Genomic DNA, 20,079 nt, shown 5'->3' on the forward strand with positions numbered 1-20,079 from the left:
GACTTCATAGTTCCAGAGCTTAGGGGTTTTGGAGGTTAGCTCGGGAGAATTCTATCTGAAAAAACACTGCTGGCTTCCACACTTGTTCCCCACTTGGAGGTATACTGCTCAGGTGAGATACGTTCCACTGAACAAGTGAGATAACTCTTTTTAAGTGATGTGAGACAGAGTGGGTCCAGGGGAGGGCCACAAAAATGGTCAGGGGGCTGGAACAACTCTGTCTCAACCACACTCACCAGGGGCATCCTGAACTAGACCAGGTTGCTCAGAGCCCCATCAAGCCTCACCTTGGGTATCTCCAGGGAAGGTGGCTCAACCACCTCCCTGGGCAACCTGTTCCAGTGTTCCGCCATCTTCATCGTGAAGAACTTCCTCCTAATGTCCAGTCTGAACCTCCTCTTCTCTCATTTCAAACCATTGTCCCCCATCCTGTCACTGCAGGCCTTTGTAAGCACTCCCTCTGCAGCCTTTTCCTTGGCCCTCTTCAGGTACTGGAAGGCTGCTCTTAGGTCTCCCTGGAGCCTTCTCTTCTCTGGGCTGAACAAGCCCAGCTTCCTCAGCCTGTCCTTGTAGCAGAGACATTCCAGCCCCCTGATCAATCTCGTGGTTCTCTTCAGGACCGATTTCATAATGCCCATGTCCTTTTTGTCCAGAGTGGGACACAAGATTCCTGGTGAGGTCTTACCAGAGCAGAGTAAAGTGGCAGAATCACTCCTCCTGACCTGCTGGCCATGCTTCTGGCCATTTTTACATGATGGCACAGACCATGACCTTTTCTTTCTACTTAAAGTGATTTTACATATAAGAGGTAGTAATAAACCCATAGAAAGGTTTTCCTTCCCTTCTGTTAGAGAAAAAAAATGAGTGCCTCAATAAAAGATGAAGGCAATGTTAAAGGACATCCTTATTCTGACTCATCAGTGCAGAGAGACTAATCAAATTTTCCACTAGCATGACACTGATGGATATTAAGCATAGGATATCTCATTCCACTGGCACACTGACAAACTACTCATACAAGACCTGAAGTGATAAGAGGATTATCAGCAATGGTGATTGCAATGTAAATAAATGGAGTGTCTCTTTCTTTGCCCACAGCTCCAGTTTCTGTTACAAAGCTTTGATTTGTTTCTACCATCCATGCTTTTCATACTTACGTAACAGAGACCTTAAAATAGGATATTTACTACCTTTTATTTAATGTATAAGTATGTGATCCACATTTCTGAAACCTTCCTAGCAGTATAGCTTTCCTTTTCTTTAGTGCATATGAAACTTAAGGAATGTTGTTGTGGATCACTTCCTCCAACAATAAGTCTTGTTACTCATTGGTTATTCCTATGTACAAAGGTAGAGGTAAATGTTTCCCGTGCAATAAATGTTTTACTATGAATGTTATTTCCTATGTCTAAGTAAAAAATACAGAATTCAGGAGCATAGATGAAAAACATCTTCTTAGAAATGATAATATTTATTTTTTCCCTACATTGTTCCTTATGGAAGTTGAAATATCCATTGGAAAATAGAGAAATTGATAGCAAATTGCTAACCTCTTAATTTCCCATACTGGGTAAGATCAGAAGGAGAGCCCTCTGTGTAATAACTTAAGAGAAGTTTTAACTCAGTGGGCTGGATAGGTGTGCAAAAATCCACTCATCAAATAGGCTAACAGATTTCCATCAACCACAATGAAAGTTATGCAACATTCAAATCAGTATCATATGCATGTCTATAAGCCTGTGAAAATGAGTTGATGTGTAGTAAAAAACATACACCCCTCTGTCTTCATTTGCCACCATCCCTCACACACATAACTTCTAACCTTAATCTTGCACACGTTTTCGGCATCTGTGCATCTTTCTGGTCAAGAACCTTTTCTCCTGACAAGTCTATCACTGTGCACTTTCATCCTCAGAGTCTGTTTGTTTTACTTCTAATTTCTGCCTCACTGATTTCTGCCTTCATTGTGTTACCTCACTTCATTACACTTAATAAACACCTTTGGACATGATTTAAATGATGCCTATATATGAAAACCTATAATTAATGCATACTTATTTCTAGTTATTACTGTTCAATTTGCTTTCACAGGCATTAAAATTCAAAATTCTGGTGAAAAACAAAAAAGTTGGAACAATTGAGGAAGGTATGCTGAGGAGACACATGGACAGACATGGTGAGACAGGGGAAGTGAGTGAATCAGAAGATGGATCTGATGAAGAGGAGGCTCGTGAAAAGACTCCCCTTTACCAAAAGACTGATTCCTTTAAAAGAAAAAGTGACAGTAGACACTCAACTCCACCTCGAAAAAAGTCCAAGGTAACTTTTATCTCAAGTGAATTTAGAAACCCCTATATATTTCTGCCTGTGACTTTGTTTCTTAAGCAGGCATGAAGTGCCCAGCATCTGATCACTACTGCACATCATGCTCTGATTATTTGAGTCATGTTCCTCAAGGCTTCGTGATTTTGCTGGAATGCAGAGTCTCTTCTTCTGTGTGTCTTTTCAGGGTCTTTGTTGCTTCTTTTTCCATCTGCTATAGAGAGATAGTAAGGAAAATTCTGAGTAAGGGTGGAGTGGTCTTGCAACAGGAAAGGCCAGATTTCCAGATTATGGCTTCAGATATGTGTAATGTGACATTATAGACCAGAATATATGTATCACATGCATCACGTATCTATTGATCATCAGCAGCAGATGCCTAGTCATGCTTCATAGGCAGGAGAGAAAATGATTTTCAGTACATTTATCCAGAGATCCCACTACATTGCTCTGTTGGAAAGTGGGGAAGAATTTCAATTCACACCAAAAATGCTCTAGTGGTGCGGTTGGCATTGTCTGGGTCACTGTCTTCCACATCCACAGTGTTGTATTATTCAGGAGTTCTGTGGTGGACAATGCACTTAAGCTTCACACAGTTTGTGTCACAAGCAGGCAATCCATATCGTGTTGTCAGAGGAGAATCTGCTTCCAAAAGATGTAATGGCATGTAAATATTAGCACTGTCCTCTCTTTGCTACCTGCTAACACTAATTAACTCACAGCTTCACCCTTAAACTGAGGTACTATGCTCCCTCTTTTATTAACAAGGCAGTCCCTGCTAAAATTTCAGTCACTTCAATGCACAGCAGCCTTTGCTTTTGCTTGCCTCGGTAATGGAGCAAGAATAAACAAAAACTTTGGCTAAAGAACTTCCCATCTTAATTTAGACCAGAGTTTCCTAAATTCAGAGGACTACTTGGAGTAGTCCTGTGAATATTTTGCTTGTAATGGTAAAATACTGTCCTGTTATTCTACATTTTGTAGTTGTGTTATCCGTGTATAGATTCTCCTGCTCTTGCCCGCCTGCCCCCCCGCCAAGTAGTTCCTACCAGTCTATCTTTTCTAGTACTTTATGTATTCTCGGATCTATGGCCCCATTATATAGGAAAATGGTAACATATTTTAAATGACTAATGTTAGCTGCCATGAAAAATTATATTAATTTACATCCCAGTCTTAGAAGCAGGGAAATTATAAAGCTGTCTGACAGCACACTGTGCTAGGAACTAGCACTGGAAGCATCAATTCGTTCATCTCACCGTTGCTGTGATGAATACAACATTAATTGTCTCTGACTAGATAATTCCCAAGATGTAACTGTGTCAGACATATATGTGAAGCCACTGTTTGAAAATCTGGCCTTTCCTGTTGAAAGAGGTATCCATGCTTCCTCAGGATTTTCCTTACTCTCCCACTGCCTATCTAACTCTCACGATAAAAGTCATGTCTTTATCTCAAATACTCATGAATTGTGACACGCTTTCCCATACTTTCTCTACCCCAAATGCTTCTTCTGAATTGTTAATATTGAAATATGTGGTGCAGTGGTGTCTTTACTGTTCCATTATTTTGTGTTATGATTATTAGATGAAGAAGAAAAAAATTGCCCTTACGTTGTCAGACCTTGTGATTTACACCCAGTCGGTGAAGTTTGTGAGCTTTGAGCACTCCCTGGCTCATCAGAAGTGCTATGAAAATAATTCCATTGGGGAAGCAAGGGCACGAAAATTTGTAAAACACTCAGGTAATTTGGGCTTTATTTAGTCGGATACAAGTTACAAAGTTGCTGTGCTTTGCCACGGAGGCATGGGAAGGGTTAAAACGTGGTGAAGCACGCCCTGTCCAATGTTACTAGTTTGGTTTTACACCGTGGTTTTAGAAGGATCTTGCCATTTGTACTGAATTCTTATGTTTCAGTTGGTTTTGCCAGGAAAACTGAAATTCAGCTGTCACAGAGTCACAGAATTTGCCAGGTTGGAAAACACCTCCAGGGTCATCAAGTCCAACCTACCACCTAACCCTTCTACCTTTTGGTTGATTTTTTTTTGCATCTTGAAATAGAACAGATCCCACACACACTCCTTCCCCTGCTAGTATGGTCTGTAGTACCTGCTGGAGCTGGGCCTGCAGTACCCTTGGCTTTGAAAACCGCAGACAAGGGAATCCACATAGACAGAATAAATAAACCCCACAGCAGGCAGTTTGCTCTATTGGACCAGATGTTTACTGCCAGCCAATCTGGATTATTTAAAACTCATTCTGTGCTAGAGCATCTCCATTTGGTACAGCCAGTACTCTGCTGTTTTCACTCCAGCTGTTTGCCAACAGCTTTAGGGGACTGTTAAGAACAGCAATCACTGACCATGAGAATGAAGTTTGCCACATGCTCATCCATTCATGGTCAGCCCAACTGTCTTCCACCACTGTGTGGAGATGGTTCAATGGTTGGTTAGGTGAGTGGTGCTGAACAGCATCAAAACCAGGAGGCTTTTGTCAGCCACCTATAAGCCAGAGCCCCCTAGAAATCTAGTGCATGCAAAATAGTTCTAATAAAGAAAAAGGAAAAAGAAAAAGAAGAAAAAGAAGGAAAAGAAAAAGAGAAAAAGAAAAAGAAGTGGGGTGGGGGGTGTTGGTATGGATCAGACTGATGACCCTGGAAATGCAACACTTTCTATTTAAATACTAAACAGGAACAGTGTAGGTAGAAGTCAAGTGAAGTTTTCCCCCATCTGTGTAGTTTCTGCCCTTGTGAGAGGGAACGCTACTAGGAGGAAGAAAATCAACTCATTTGAACAGTTAATGTTCTGAGGATTATAAAAGAATCAACTGAGTGTGTTTCAGAAATGTGTTCTTCACTGGTCTTGAGATTATTCAGTTACTTTATTTAAAGCTTAAAACAGCCATCAAGCTAAGATCATCCTGGGATGACATTTTTCCTACTGAACTGTTACAGAACAAGTGGGCTTCTCAACACTTTCTGGTTTGTGTGTTTTGATTTTCCACAAGAACACTGGGCTGCAGTTTTAAACATCCTGTGTGCACCTAACAAAGGGGAAAAGAACCAACATTTCCATGCAGGAATGATTCTTGGTTATTGACCTTCTAACAAAAGTTTGCACTGCACAGAGGATACTATGACACTCAAATGTATGAAAAATATTGGGGTTATAAAGTAGGATTTTACCCACATCTCAAAGTGGCCCATCTATTAATGTTAACATGCATCCAAGTGCCCTAGAATAGAAATCCACTGACATGATATACTCACTGTGTAAAGAGAACCCTCTCCCACTGCTGCATCAGATTATTTTTGTTATCATTTAGTCAGATAGAATCCTTTTATGAATAAAGTTTTTCTTACCAAAGTGTTACCGTTCTGTTTTTCAGCTAAAGAGTTTGTTTCACATACTTCAAGATTCATTACAAGAATATACCCCAAAGCATCAAGAACGAGCTCTTCAAACTATAACCCTCAGGATTTCTGGAACGTGGGGTGTCAGATGGGTAAGTCATAGAATCATAGAATGGTCTGGGTTGGAAAGACTCTCCAAAGGTCATCTTGTCCAACCCTGCCTGCAGTCAGCAGGGGCATCCTCCCCTAGATCAGGTTACCCAGAGCCCTCTTGAGCCTCACTTTGAATATCTTCAGGGATGGGGTCTCGACTGCCTCCCTGGGCAATCTGTTCCAGTGTTCCACTACCTTCGTGGTAAAGAACTTGTTCCCAAAATCCAATTTAAGTCTATTTTTAAACCATTGCCCCTTGTCCTATCACTACAGGCCTTTGCAAGTAGTCTCTCTCTGTCTTCCTTGTAGAGCCCCTTTAGGTATTGGAAGATTTTATTAGATGTGTTTGCAGAGACTTCTGTATTTCAGGCTTTGCAGTGACTGCAGAGATACAAGAGCTTTTCTTTGATACTGTATTTTTTCTGCTGTGCAAGTTACTTACTTTCCTTCAGTGGCATTGCTTTCATTTTCTGTTATCTAAGTGCCTTCTTCAGTCTACATATTCTAGCAAATTTTCATTCCAGAATCAAGGCACTGTGGTACACTAAAAGGGATTATTATGTTCATGGAGTTGTAACTAGTTGCAATTAGACCCTAAATATCACTATCTGTTAAAGTGCTGTATCTTAGCCCAAATATCCTGGTTTATTATAATATATGAATATTTTTAAATTACCTTTTTCCCTACTAAGAAAATCATTTAGTAAGAACAATGCAATGTTTTTAAACTTTGAACCTTATTTGATATTACTGTTAGCCACAAGACTAAACAAAGCATGATTTTATCTCATGAAACAGTGTAGAAAAAGCACATATCTAGAAGCAGCTTTCAAAAACTAAACCAGAACTTTATTCCTTTTCTTCATAAATTACCCTTAACAATAATGTAATTAATCATTCCATGATATTTATCTGTGGGTATCTGTAAGGAGAGTCTAAGTGCTAATTTATAATTTACCTCCTGTCTGCTTGGGCTGAAGTTAACTATGTTACCTTAGCTTTTAAGGCAGGAGTCATCATACTCTCTGTTAAGCACTGCACTACCAAAAAAACCCCAAACCCCATCCAGCCAAACACCCAAGTCAAAACAAAAATCCCATTGCAATATGCCTTCCAAGAGAATGCAAATAGATCACAGAATCACAGAATGTCTTAGATCAAGCTGCTCAAGTCCAATCATTAGATTCACACTGACAAGTCCCTGACTAAACCGAATCCCTCAGCACAACATCTAATCACTATGAATTGCTATGGTTGGAAAGGACCACCAGCATCTTGAGCATGCTGTACTGAGCAAACTCCCTAACCTCCACACTGATTTGTCAGCTGTGTCTAAGCAGAGCAGGTTGGAATGGTAGCTTCTTATTCTTTTGTATAAAAGAAAAAAAGATTAAAAAGTCTTTTTTGGACTGAGATCCAGCACTCTTCATAGCTACTTTATAGTTAGCAAGGGAATTGCAGCAGCTGCCTCTTTAACTAAAGGTGAGAACTGTAGGAAGCACAGAAGGGTAGGGGTTGGAAGTGACCTCAAAAGATCATCCAGTCCAATCCCCCTGCCAGAACAGGGCACACAGGAACACATCCAGGAGGGTTTTGAATGCCTCCAGAGAAGGAGGCTTCATATCCTCTTCACAATCTGGAACAACAGTTCTAGGGCTCTATCAGTCTGACAATGAAAAAGTTTTTCCTTGTGTTCAGGTGAAACCTCCTCTGCTCCAGCTTGCACCCAGTGCCCCTTGTCCTATCACTGGACATGAGTGAGCAGAGCCTGGTGCCATCCTCATGACACTCACCCTTCACATCTTTATAAACATGAATGAGGTCAGCCCTCAGTCTCCTCTGTGCTAAACACCCCCAGCTCCCTCAGCCTGTCCATATAAGGAGGATGTTCCACTGCCTTCATCGTCTTTGTAACTCTGTCCTGGACTCTTCCAAGCAATTCCATTTGCCCTTTTCTAAAGCTGCCTTGTAGCATTGAATCAGAAGCTGTGCTGCAAAGAGATGCATGTGTGATTTAGGGATTTTCACACAGCAATGGAAGCATCTGTGGGTTTTCAATGGCTTCATGTAGCTGGAGTAGCACAAATACAGCAGATGTGGACATACAAATTAACATTAGTGCCAGGAATTCCCAGGTTGTGACATGCTACTGCAAAGAAGCATCAAATGCTCCTGGTCAGCAAAATACCCAGGTACAGCTGGAAGCTGCTGGGAGTCTCCAGTCACCATTTAGATGCAGTGTAAGTTTAGCATCGTAATTACCAGTACAAAGCATATTAGTTCCCTGAGCAGTGCAATAACAAAACCTGCTGTGTCTCTTCATTTCAAGTTAGTTTTTAATTTGAAATTGTTAAAAATGAGCTTGACTTCTACAGTCAGCAGGCTTCGAACAACCTCACACTTGCAAGCACTTGCCCCTTTTAAATGGCTTTGAAGACAATCTTTCCTTCAGCATTTCTCCCCTTTGGTTTGAAAGGTTCTCAGTCACAGAATACTTTTCTGTGTTAGCCTGCTGCAGCCTTTCCAAAAGTAGAGACTATTTTTTTTTGTATCCATATATTTGTTCTGTCTTTTATTCTTATTCTATAGCAAAGCTACCTGAGGGACACTGTGGGGTGAGCAGGGCACTTTGCCTTAGGCTTCCAGGATTGAGAGGTGAAGGTGAAACATCATCTCATCTTGATATATTGCACTACACACTCATACAGAGACAGACACAGATTTCACTTTGCCTTGGAGCTTAGTGCACCCTTGCTGCAGGCTTTCATTTTCACTCACTTCCTTTCTCAGCTCACAAAATACCTTCTATTTCAAGTTATCTTCTCAGACAACTTGATGTCTTATTTACAACCAAGAATGTACATGTATACTATTAATTGTTCAACTCCCTCACGCCTTCTGAGTTGCTCTTCTACAGTTTCACAAATTAGAAGGAGTATCATGGCTCAGCTTTCTCTGAGAGATTGCTGTTCCAAGATCTGTGGCCCTGACCATACTTGGTAGAGGACATCCTCAAGCTTACATTTCTTACCATTTGCTGTCCCCACCCTTGGAGTATGCCATGCTGCATGTCATTGACACTTGTTGAAGTAATGTGGGAAGCAATGACTAGATCGTGCAGATTTGGCCACTCAGTGCTGGATGTTCTATGAAAGAACTGAAACCTACTCAGACCTCTCCAATAGTTCTCTCAGTATTACAAATTGTGCTTCTCATCCTGACTCTTGTGTTGAAATATAGTTTTGGGAGTACAGAAGGAGTTAAAAATGACAAGTAATATAAATTCTGTTTGCTTCTGTGTCACAAGTTTATCCAGAATACAGACCTGGGCTTGGCTATTGCTGGAAGTCTCTTACCATTGCCATACCATTTGTAATTGCTTTGACTATATTCTGTCCTGCTGGTTGATTCTCACATGTCTGGATGCCATGCTGTTGCTGCATTATTTACCTGGAATGGTGTGCACTCAATATCCTATCTGCATTGCTATTACAAACTAGTAAGTTTGTCTCCTACTTAGAGGAAGCCATGGCCAGAGGTTCTTAATTTAAAATGGAATGAATCCCTCAGGCTCCCCAGACTGCAGTTTCCCAGTTGTCTTTCTTTCCTGCAAGTCTCTACTCTGATCTCTGCGAAGTACATTCATTGGTTGGATGTCAAACAGGACTTAAGCCTTTCAAAAGGCCTATATTGACTGTTGTACTTCAATGAGAAGTCATTCTAAACAGCATGGAAAACATAGCATCTGTGCTGCACAGAGGCTCTGGGCTGCTTTCTGAAAGCATTAAAGACACGCAGGAAGTGGTTAGATCTGCCCTCTTGGTCACATCATTTGCATCTTTATTTAAAGAAACGTTTTTCTCGTGGGAATAGGCTCATTACAAGCAACTCTTCACATGTTTTATTCCCAAGCCATGCCAGGTCCTTTTCTCATCTCCTAATCTGTTTTAGATAACTGTTTGACAGAAATATGACTGCACTTCACAATGAAACTCCCAAAGCTCCACTCAGTGAATCTTCTGCTAATGTCCTTCCACTGATGTAACACAGCTTGTAAACATGGTGTCTGCCTTGTGTCCATGTAGCCCACGTACCCTCTCTTGTCTCCCTGCCACTGAACTCTGCATCCTATGCACAGAAGTAATCCTTTCAGATCCCTTTGACTACTCTTCTAAACCTTCATGGGAATTGGCTTTCTCCTATGTCACCTATTTATCTTTCTCGGTTCTTTCCACCTTCCCCGTACCTGCCAGCTCTCCATTCTCACCTTTAACATCCTCTAACATTCAGAAATATTCTGCCTGGGTAAAGAAAATATATTAACTTTTGTTCAAACCTACATCTAAGACTTCCTGCCAGGCCTCTGCCTCATCTGAAATGATGAGAATTGAGTTGTGCCTTCTCTTCCATTAGTAGTAGACCCCAAATTGTGCTCGCTTCTGTACCTTGCTAGCAATTTTCTTTAAATTGCTTGGAATGTATTAACTGAGAACAGCCTCACAGGCAGCTGAGACAGGAAGAAATGATCCAACAGACTCAGGATTTGTTGGGGCTGAGGACAGGAATTATGTAGTTGTGTAAACCTAATTTTTAGAAGAAGGTAAGTTAAAAACCACAGTAAAAAGCTCAAAGTTTCCACACAGCTGCTTTTGGATACCGCTGTGCACTCAGTGTCTGTTCTCAGACAACTGAGACTCCTAACAACAGGATGGATTTTGTGAACAGCAAGGTCTTAGGGAAAAAATACCTACAATAAATTGTTGTAGTCTGGGAAAATTAGTATGCCTCCTGCATAAAACTGCAGTGTGGCACTGGAGAGAACTGGCTTGGCATATCAGTATTCCTTTTTGATTTAGTGAATGAAATGGAAGTTGAGGATTTACACAGGGAAAGAAAATCCAGGGCAGTTATTTAAATAGACAGGTATCAGTTGTGTTATACTGGCTGAGAAAAACAAACACCCCCACCCCCCTCACCCCTAGTCCGAAAGAAAACCTCAGTGAAAATTAAAATAGACCTAAGTATCCTTTTGAATACATCCTTTGCAGGCAGCAGGCAGCATTATCCATGCATCAAAACAATCTACGTGGATGAGCAAACCTGTCATAGATTCTGTGAGCTAACTACTGTAGGGCAGAGTTTTGTTTAGAGCAGAAGTATTCTGAAGCACTCATAAAAACCTCTGAGCTATTGGGAAGGCTCCACTACTTGTATGAGAGGTTGTCTCTTATCATAGCTTTTGGGTTGGCCTGTGCCACTGAAATGCAGCTTGGCAATTTTCTCACATCTGGTTTGTGGCTAAATCCTGTGTGCAGTAATATGACAAAAAATGATGCATTAAAAGATGAGTTCTCTAGCTCTGGATTCCAACCTCTGATGCTACCCAGGGACAAGAAACCAGTTATTCAGATCTTGGTATGCCTCATCTGTGCAGCTTCAAATGACCATCAAGTCTGACCCTGCTTGAGTTATACGTGAGTGAAAGCTTAGAGGCAGACTTTGGAAAGTGTCTTGAGGAAGAAGAGGGAACAGGATCAATGATTTACTTTGGTGTTTTCTGCTGTTGTCTGTTTTCTTTGAAACTGTTTTCCTTTCTCACTGCAAAAATGAGAGGCAACAGGGCTGACTTCCTTATATATTATATTCCTAACTAAACAGATTTGATGGTAGGGAAGTTGAAATGTTCTCACAAGCTTACTGAACACTACCTTTTAGAATATGAGGTGGAGTGTCAGATTCAGTAAAGAGATGTATGAAATGAATAGAATTTAAGGGAAAACACAGGCTCTTTGATTAGCTATGGGGGGATACTCCCTTTTCTTGCACACTGCAGTAGTTCTGCAGCATGATAATTTTGTTCTCTTTGTTGTTATTTTCCCTGGAAATGTCTCTAACAGCAGAAGTGTAAACTGAGCATTTTCTGTAACATGTTTTGGTTTTCAACAGCTACTGTGATGTGGTTTCATTTTTCAGTGAGGCTATTAGGATACTTCAAAGTTTTCTCAGTCTGTGTTATTGCAGTTATGCACTAAGGGAGCACGCTCAGTGTCCTGTTGTGATCCTTAAAGCCTTGCAGATGACTTGGCTCTAAGTAGTGCCTGTGGCATGGAAAAGACAGAGCATGGCATTTCGTCATTGTTCCTTCTGCGTCTCGGAAGCTAAGAGCTACTCTCCAGTCATTAAAGAAATCTGCAGCTATTTTTCCAAAACATGACCCAAATTTTGCCCCAAACTAAACCAGCTCTTCTGATGAAATGTGGGAGGTGAGACTGTCACACCAGATAGCTCCTAGTAAACCCAGGCCTGGGCTGTTCTGTACAGTCATCCTTCCAGCCTAGAGCTCATTTTTAATTTGGGCTTGCTGCAACCTGGTCCCACAGCTGACTCATGGAGACTGCTCTGTAAGGACAGAAAAGATCTCCTGCCAACTCCCAAGCAAAAGAAGTCACAGGAAAGTGTCTCTTGGTTGACTATTCCCCCTTGCTGTGGTTTCAGCATGACTACTCAGCATAGGTCAGTTGCAGAAAAGGCACAAGGCTCACTACCTGTATTATTACTGTCTTCCTGATGTGGATTTAGCAGCCCAAAAATTCCTCTTGAGGAAGTAAAAACTAGATTTTGCAGGGCTACAAGGATGTTTGGGGGACTGGAGCACTGCCTGATGAGGAGAGGCTGAGGGACCTGGGGCTGCTTAGTCTGGAGAAGAGAAGACTGAGAGGGGATTTAATCACTGTATCAATGTTTATCAATATCTGACGGCTGGAGACCAGGATGGGGGGGACAGGCTCTGCTCACTGCTCCCTGGGCTAGAACAAGCAGCAATGGATGGAAGCTGCAGCACAGGAGGTTCCAGCTCAACACAAGGGGGAATTTCTTTACTGTAAGGGTCCCAGAGCAGTGGCATAGGCTGCCCAGAGAGGTTGTGGAGTCTCCTTCTCTGGAGCCTTTCAAAGCCTGTCTGGATGGATTTTTGTGTGACCTGAGCTAGGTTGTGTGGCCCTGCTGTGGCAGGGGATTGGACTTGATGATCTCTGTGGGTCCCTTCCAACCCCTGACATCTGTGATCTGCTGTAAGTCTTACTAAATACTCCTGAATAGTGCACTGTAAAATAAGATGCCAAAGACAGACATGTGTAGAAGTTGGAAAAGTATCTATAGCTGCAGTAGGCCATGTTGCCATCATGCCTGATGGAACCTGACAAAGGGGTGCATTCTCTTTTCATTGCTTCTTCCCATGAGTCCAGGGCCCAACAGGACAACTGTTAGAACTGCAGGCTACAGGTCTGCAATTAGGTCTTCCATAATTAATCTGATACTTCAAGAATGGACCCACTACTGGCTGCTTTGTCCCTGAAATGTCATTGATGAGGTCCCTACTAGCTGCATAAGGCAGCTAACTCATCTGTAGGCATCTACAAGTTAGAGGGGACAACAGCACTCTACTACACGGAGTTGCCCAAATACTCTCCCCTTTCCTCTGGAATGGCTCCAAGGGCTGGGAGGGGTTTTGAACAAAGGTTTCATGTTTCTCTTGCAGGAGTGGTCTAACTGCCAGGTTTATGACAAAGCTCTTGAGCAACTCTGAAGCCTGTTTCTTTTTAGGCAGGTTTTTGTGGCATGTGTAATAGACACTGGAGCTTCGCTTAAAAGCAAAGCAATTTCTTCTTGTCTTTCATTTTTTTCAGCCATCCTCACTGTAGGACAGCTCACAGAATACTAAATAATTTATCTGAGATCTAGTCATTTTTAAAGGAAGAAAAAAAATGCAGGGACACAATTGTCTCTCAACTCCTTCCTAACCTTGTTCTAAACCTGGAGTTAGAGACCCAGATTAAGCCAGGAAAGAGAAACAGATAATATAAACTCTGCTGTCAAGAAGCACAAAGCAAGAAAACGTTGAAAAATCCTTTGGAAAAGAATGTCTTTCACCTGGGAAATAAGTGAAATGGCAACTGGAAGAGGCTCGGGCACACAGCATGCAGGCTGACACCTTAATTAAACAGGAAAAAAAAATCAATGCAGATTTTAGCTCAGATAGTTCACCAGAAGGGGTTTAGGTAGTTTTCTCTTGAGATCCTCACCAGAGAGGGTCTCTGATTGAGTCCAGCTGCAGATATGCTTGGACAATGGATGAGCTACTTGTGGTTAAGTGAGAACATTGTCAGCATGACTGAAATCTTCACGTTTCTAATGAGAGTGTCTTTAGAACACCAGTCCTGAATCGGCTCAAAGGCAGCAGGACAGACCGAGTGCACTTGCAGAGGACGGCGTGGCAGAGAAGTGTGCCTGTGGCTTCGTTCTCAGAACAGCAGCCCCTCTTACGAAGGCAGAAGGGCTCACGTCCTAAGTCTTTCATAAGTGGACTTCCTGTAGAATAAGAGCATCTGTTTCAGAATGCATCAGTAACAAGCAAAGCCAGAAGTTACAACCCAGATTAATAGAATTCAGAGTCTGAATGCCTAAAGCTCCAGCTTATTAAGTAAGGAGAGGAAAAATATACACATAATTTGAGCAAGTTTTGTGGTCAGGAAACCAGATGAGAGACAGTCTGTACGCCAGAATTTATACTATGTGTGTTGCAAGAGAACCATACACTCTGTATGTTTTTTCTCTCTTTTTCTCCCTTTCTTCCTTTTTTTTTTCCCCCTTTTTCCTTCCCCCACTCCTTCATTTATTTTCTTTCTCTCTCTCTCTTTTTCTTTCTTTTTTTATTTTTTTTTTTTTGATAGGCAAAAATCTTTGCTCATAAAGTCTGCATAAGATCTCATTTTGAGTCAAACACTGCTCCATTAGGATGTCCTTTACTCAGGCTTTGAGTGGAATTTTTAAAAGCCACCTGCACCCCTTTGATAAGAAGCAATACAAATAGCTACCTTGTAAGTGGCTTTCAGAAAGTGTTTGTGTACATTTGGGCAGTGACTGATGAGGTGCAGCTCTGACCTGCCTGTGAGAAGGAAAGGCAGATGGTGAACACCCAGGCAGGGGTGGTAGTGCGGAATGAATGCAGTGTCTTCAAATCCACTCACACAGATCACCTCATAACCACTGGCAAAATGTTCCAGAGCATTAAGATATGAACTTTGTTTTCCACGGAGTTCAGTTCAAAATGTTGGATATCTAAGGCACAGAAGATGTACTGCGCTCGTGGGGAGGGTCCCACTTCAGGAACATAGCCAAAAGAGCTGAGAAGGCATCAAAAAGACTGCTTGAAGAGTGCAATCTATTACATCTCTTTATACTGAAATGAGTGAGGTAAGCCATGGAGATACAAACATGGCACTTTCATATTGTATTTCTGGAGATTGCTTACAATTCAGACATTTTGGGATGGATTTGAAATGGTGTAAGGTGTAATTAAGTCACTCGTTTTAAGGGCAGTTGATAACAAGTGTGTGCTACTTGTTTTAAACTCTTCCCTTTAAAATGCAGGAATTATATTAAACCTGAGGGCTGTAATATAGCTAATAAAACTGTGAAGCAAAGAATTAAACATAAAAAATGAGCATTCAAAAGCCCCAGTAGGAATATTCATTGAGAGGCAGCATCACAGAGAAAAGATAGGCAGTTTTCCTCAACTGCCTTGAAGCTGTAGTCCCTTAGAAACCTAAATATCCCAGTGCTCACTTTGACTTTTAGAGGCTTTTGCCTTCTGCCTAAAAGTCAATGATGTCTTGACTGGCAGTTCTTCTGGAAGGTGCTCTGTTGGGATACTTAGATTGTGGTAAGTTCTGCAATGACTTGTGGGACTGACTTCAGGCAATGGCTCGTGGTACACAGGCCTGGGATGAAATACACCTATTGTTTTTCTCTTGGTGTTATGGATTCCTTAATCTTTTTGGAGCTAACCTATTTCTAACTTGCATTTGCTAAATGAAATGGTTTACATCTGGGGCCAACAGGGAGAGCCAGGGCAGCACTGGCTCCTGAGCATTGAACGCTCTGATCTGAATGCAATTTGTCCTAATGGGTCCAAGAAGACTTTAATGTATTTCGGGTGCAGGAGTCATACTGAAGAATTGCTTTGCTCAGGTTCTCCTCCTAGCTTAGACTTTGCTCCTCTGTTTTGATTTTGATGCCAATATTAAAAGGGTTTTAGTGCTTAATGAAAGGCCTGAGTAGAAAGTTTAAATTAGAGAGTGCTAAGCTTCAGGTGCCTGTACTTTCCCATTGAAATAATACAGTAAGCTGTTCTGTTCAGGTGGTTTTACAGTAAGCACATCTGGACTTCCTTCCTTGAGAAGCCAGAAGCTTTAAAGCCTTCTTCATATATCCATTCAATTTCTACTCTTTCATATAATAACAGCATAATATCACTGTCAGCTTTGTTCTTGAGTTGAGCCAACCTAAAATGAAGCAGTGGGTAGAAATGCAGTCTTCCTAGCAGAAAGATGCTGACAGGACCATGCTGCTAGACAATGGAAGATACAGGTTTTGCCTGGTGAACTTTGTCATTCCTCAGACACAAGGGTTATAACTGCATCTCACCAAGAAGAAAACCTGTGCATAGAGAGTGCACCATAAAGCATTGGTCCAGAAGGCCTCCAGCAGCTGTGAACTTTGCAAACAGTTGTGAAGCAGAGAATGCAATCCTGAATTTCACATTCACTTACTTGAGTCAGGTTACAACTTGCAGTGTCAGGAAAGGAGTAGGCAAATCAAAACTACTGCTCAGTGTAGTTTTAATTTAGTCTCAGGTAAACTTAAGTAAAAACACAGTGTTGATGTTTGAAGACATCACCTCATCATAACATTGCCCTTGTGTTGTAAAAAATTCTTCTAACATGCTAAAATGTATTCTCCTTTGCTTGTTTCTGTTGTTGAATCAGATTTTCCTGCTTAGTAGCCTATGAAGCTTGGCAAATTTAGCAACAGTCCTATTATGTGCAATCATGTAATTTGTTCCATCATGTGGGAGCTGCTATTTTTGAAGCTGTTCAATTTGCCTAATTTCAGTTGCATTTTTGAAACCACATATTCTGAAAGCATGGCCTAGGAATTACCTAGGAAGTGAGAGACTTTGGGTTATCTGCAGGAGCCTCAGGGTTGCAGCTCTCTAGAATTGAATTAATGTATAAGGATGGATCAAGGGTCGTATGGTATCACGTTTGAGGCTGTTTCTGGGTGATGTGTTGAGTCAAACAACAAATGATGAACCACTGCCAAAACCATACCAAGAGAGCACTTACCCTCAAAGGCAATGGTGTGCAACAGGCAATGTGAGCATTCTGAAGTTTAATGTCCACTGTCAAAGGTAAAGCAAGGTTAATGTTCATTTTACATACTGACACAGACTCTCTGCCTGCTTTTACATTAATATCCAGTTCAAAGTAGGAGTGCATGTTGTGTTTTACTGCTGGCTTTGGGTTTTTTGGGTTTGTTTGGGTGTTGTCTTTTTCTTCAGTTAAGGTCCCCAACTCTTTCTGCTTGCTGCATGTTGATTCATGTTGCAGAGCAAGCTCAACTAGCACAGATGAGATTCCTTTCAGATGACACAGAAGATGCACTCTAGGAGCACTTGATGTATTCCAGTCATTAACTGGTATTGAGGTCATGGGACCAGGCTAGAGCTCTTCTGAAGTAACTCTGCTGCAAACACGCACAGTGCAAACATTAGATCTGTAGTACCAGCTGCCTCACTCCACAAATCTGTCAGGACTTGTGACATTTACTACAGACTTTTTTTTCAAAGCATTATCCAAACAGTAAAGAAATAAATCATTTTTGCAGTGCGAGAGATGCAAATTTCCTGCATTTTCCATGTGATAAAAGGGTTTCTGACTTCTGGCAAAGGCTCATTCAATACATTCACATCGCGTCATAAGAATATAATACCATAGGAATACGTTATATCATATCATAGGAATGTATTATGTCATAGGAACAAGTAAACTCTTCCTGAATTATGATGAGGAGTCATTTGTACTACTTAAAGTCCTCATTCTTACCAAGCCATCAAGCAAATGACTTTTTATCAATTTCAGCTTAACATATGTCATGTCATCACTTTGCCCATTTGACTTGTGCATTTTCTGCTCCGGATGTGACAGGAAGCTCCAGTGTACTGGAGTAGGGGAAGATGTCATTAAGCAGGCCTATTTCAGTGCTGACTTTATCTCATGAATTACAATATGCTGGTGATGAGAAATGTGTTATTTTATTGTCATGGCTGCAGCAAACCGAAAATGTTTTGAGCTGCCAAGGGAAGGACAATCTGCCAGGCGTATATTAGCAATAAACAGCAGACCTGGAGGGTTTATCCTGAAGAGAGTTTGCTCACATAAACTTAAGAATGCTTTTTAAATTGCTTCTACTTCTTAAAATTGATATTTATTCTCACTGAGTACCCTAACTCTTAAGCTAGGCCTCCTTGATCACTGGGTGGCAAGCTTCTGTGATGAATTCTGCACCCTATTAAGGTTAGTTACAATTCCATACTCTTGCTTTCTGCACCAGAACTTTGTAAGCAGATTCATGGCACAGGGTAGAAAAACTTGTATGTGGTACAGTCTTGATGGAGGAAAAACCCCTCATTTGCTACCCTCCAAGGTCTAATTTAGAAAGGAAAGGGAAAACACATTACACACTGCAGTGTAAAAAAGATCTGTGGTGTAGTTCTCTAAACCATGTCCATCTTTTGAGCAGGATCCGTTCATAATCAAACAGTGCTCGAGTCAAGAGCAGCGCCAAGCTCTCACGCTCGAGTTCAGTGAGGTGCATGTTTTCATCTCATTTGCTTTGCTTTTTACTGTGCTGCTCAGAGAGCTGCTTCAGAAAATAGTATCAACTCTAATTCACTAAAATCAATATTTATTTGATTGCACAGTGGCCTTAAACTTCCAGACAGAAGGACTGCAAATGGAATTGCAAAACGGGAAGTTCCTAGACAATGGTGGCTGCGGCTACATTCTGAAACCAGAATTCTTGAGAGACCGGCGTTCGACATTTACCCCACACAACGTGGGGACGCACAGCCAGCCAGTGTCTCTGTCAGTAAAGGTAAGCTTAGCTGCCAGTTGATTTATTACATAGAACAAGAAAACAATCAAAATTCAGACCTATTTGCTAGCCAGTATTTTTTTTCACAATTTATCTCCTTTCTTAGTTGTTGGAAAGTTTAATCCTGTTGTTCAACATCTCAGAATTCTCAAAGCGTAGCTGCTGCTGTGGTGACTTGGTTAGTGGCTGCCATCTGTAGTTCACTCATGTTAGATAAAAATATGTGGATGCTCAGAAGTGCCAAGACTTTGTAAAAACACATGCTTTTTTCCAGTGCTGGGTACAGAAAGAGAAGTACAACTGACACCGGGTCACAAGTGTAGCTGACAGAGGGACTTCTCACACTTGTGGGAACTGAACTCTGAGAACTCAGAAACTGAATGTAGACTTTTGATGTTGGTTTGTTTGGGTTTTTTTAAGTATACATTTAAGATTTAAATATTAAAGTGTTTATTTAAGCACCACATGTGCTGTTATAACACCATTTGACAAGTTCACCGTCCCTGGAGCTGTTCAAGAGAAGCCTGGATGAGGCACTTGGTGCCATGGTCTGGTTGACTGGATAGGGCTGGGGGATAGGTTGGGCTGGATGAGCTTGTAGGTCTCTTCCAATCTAGTTGATTCTATGATTCTATGAAAGATACAACAGAAAACTTTATGCTTCTTTTAAGTTCCACATAACCTATGCAGGCATAAAAAGATTATTTATCATCCTACAGTGACATAACTACATTTAAAAGGGAATGAATCAATAAGACTAAAATAAGACACAAATACGTTTAAAAGGCAAACGGATCAATAAAGCTTTGAATTATTTCTACCTCTCCCAAATTAAAATCTGATTTACTTCTTAACAGTATTAGAGAAACAATTTTAAAATGATGTGTTAGGAAAACTCATCTTTTCAGGTCAAGTGGATGTTGGAAAGCTACCTTTTCCTAATGAAAAAAGTGCTATTGCACAGTATGCTACCTGCAGAACTGCTATCTAATTAGCATAAAATTAGTGTTTTGTTTCTTTCAGAGAAATAAACACTGGAGATAAAAAAAACCAGCTAAACCCAATTATAAAATACTTACATAATAGATGCACCTAATCAAGAACATTTTTGGGTCCTAACAGTGAGCATACCAATTATGAACAGAGGTTACTGGATGATTTCAAGTACCCATGCATATACAGCAGTTATTTCAGCCCTTACTTGTATAAAGCTGGGGTTAATTAAGCCAGGGGAAGGCCTCCAATTGTAATGAGGG

At 41.1% G+C, this 20,079-nt stretch overlaps 1 protein-coding gene across 1 annotated transcript in view; it reads left to right on the forward strand.

Annotated features, from left to right (window-relative positions):
* Positions 1 to 20,079, forward strand: part of PLCZ1 (phospholipase C zeta 1) — a 49,207-nt gene that overhangs the window by 22,000 nt on the left and 7,128 nt on the right. The window contains exons 7-10 of the mRNA XM_064155585.1: positions 2,092 to 2,319; positions 3,910 to 4,066; positions 5,710 to 5,826; positions 18,651 to 18,823. Of these exons, the coding sequence (XP_064011655.1) occupies positions 2,092 to 2,319; positions 3,910 to 4,066; positions 5,710 to 5,826; positions 18,651 to 18,823 (675 nt within the window). The remainder of the gene's footprint in view (positions 1 to 2,091; positions 2,320 to 3,909; positions 4,067 to 5,709; positions 5,827 to 18,650; positions 18,824 to 20,079) is intronic.

The sequence above is a fragment of the Pogoniulus pusillus genome, chromosome 15 (genome assembly GCF_015220805.1).
Source record: "Pogoniulus pusillus isolate bPogPus1 chromosome 15, bPogPus1.pri, whole genome shotgun sequence".
Taxonomy (NCBI): domain Eukaryota; kingdom Metazoa; phylum Chordata; class Aves; order Piciformes; family Lybiidae; genus Pogoniulus; species Pogoniulus pusillus.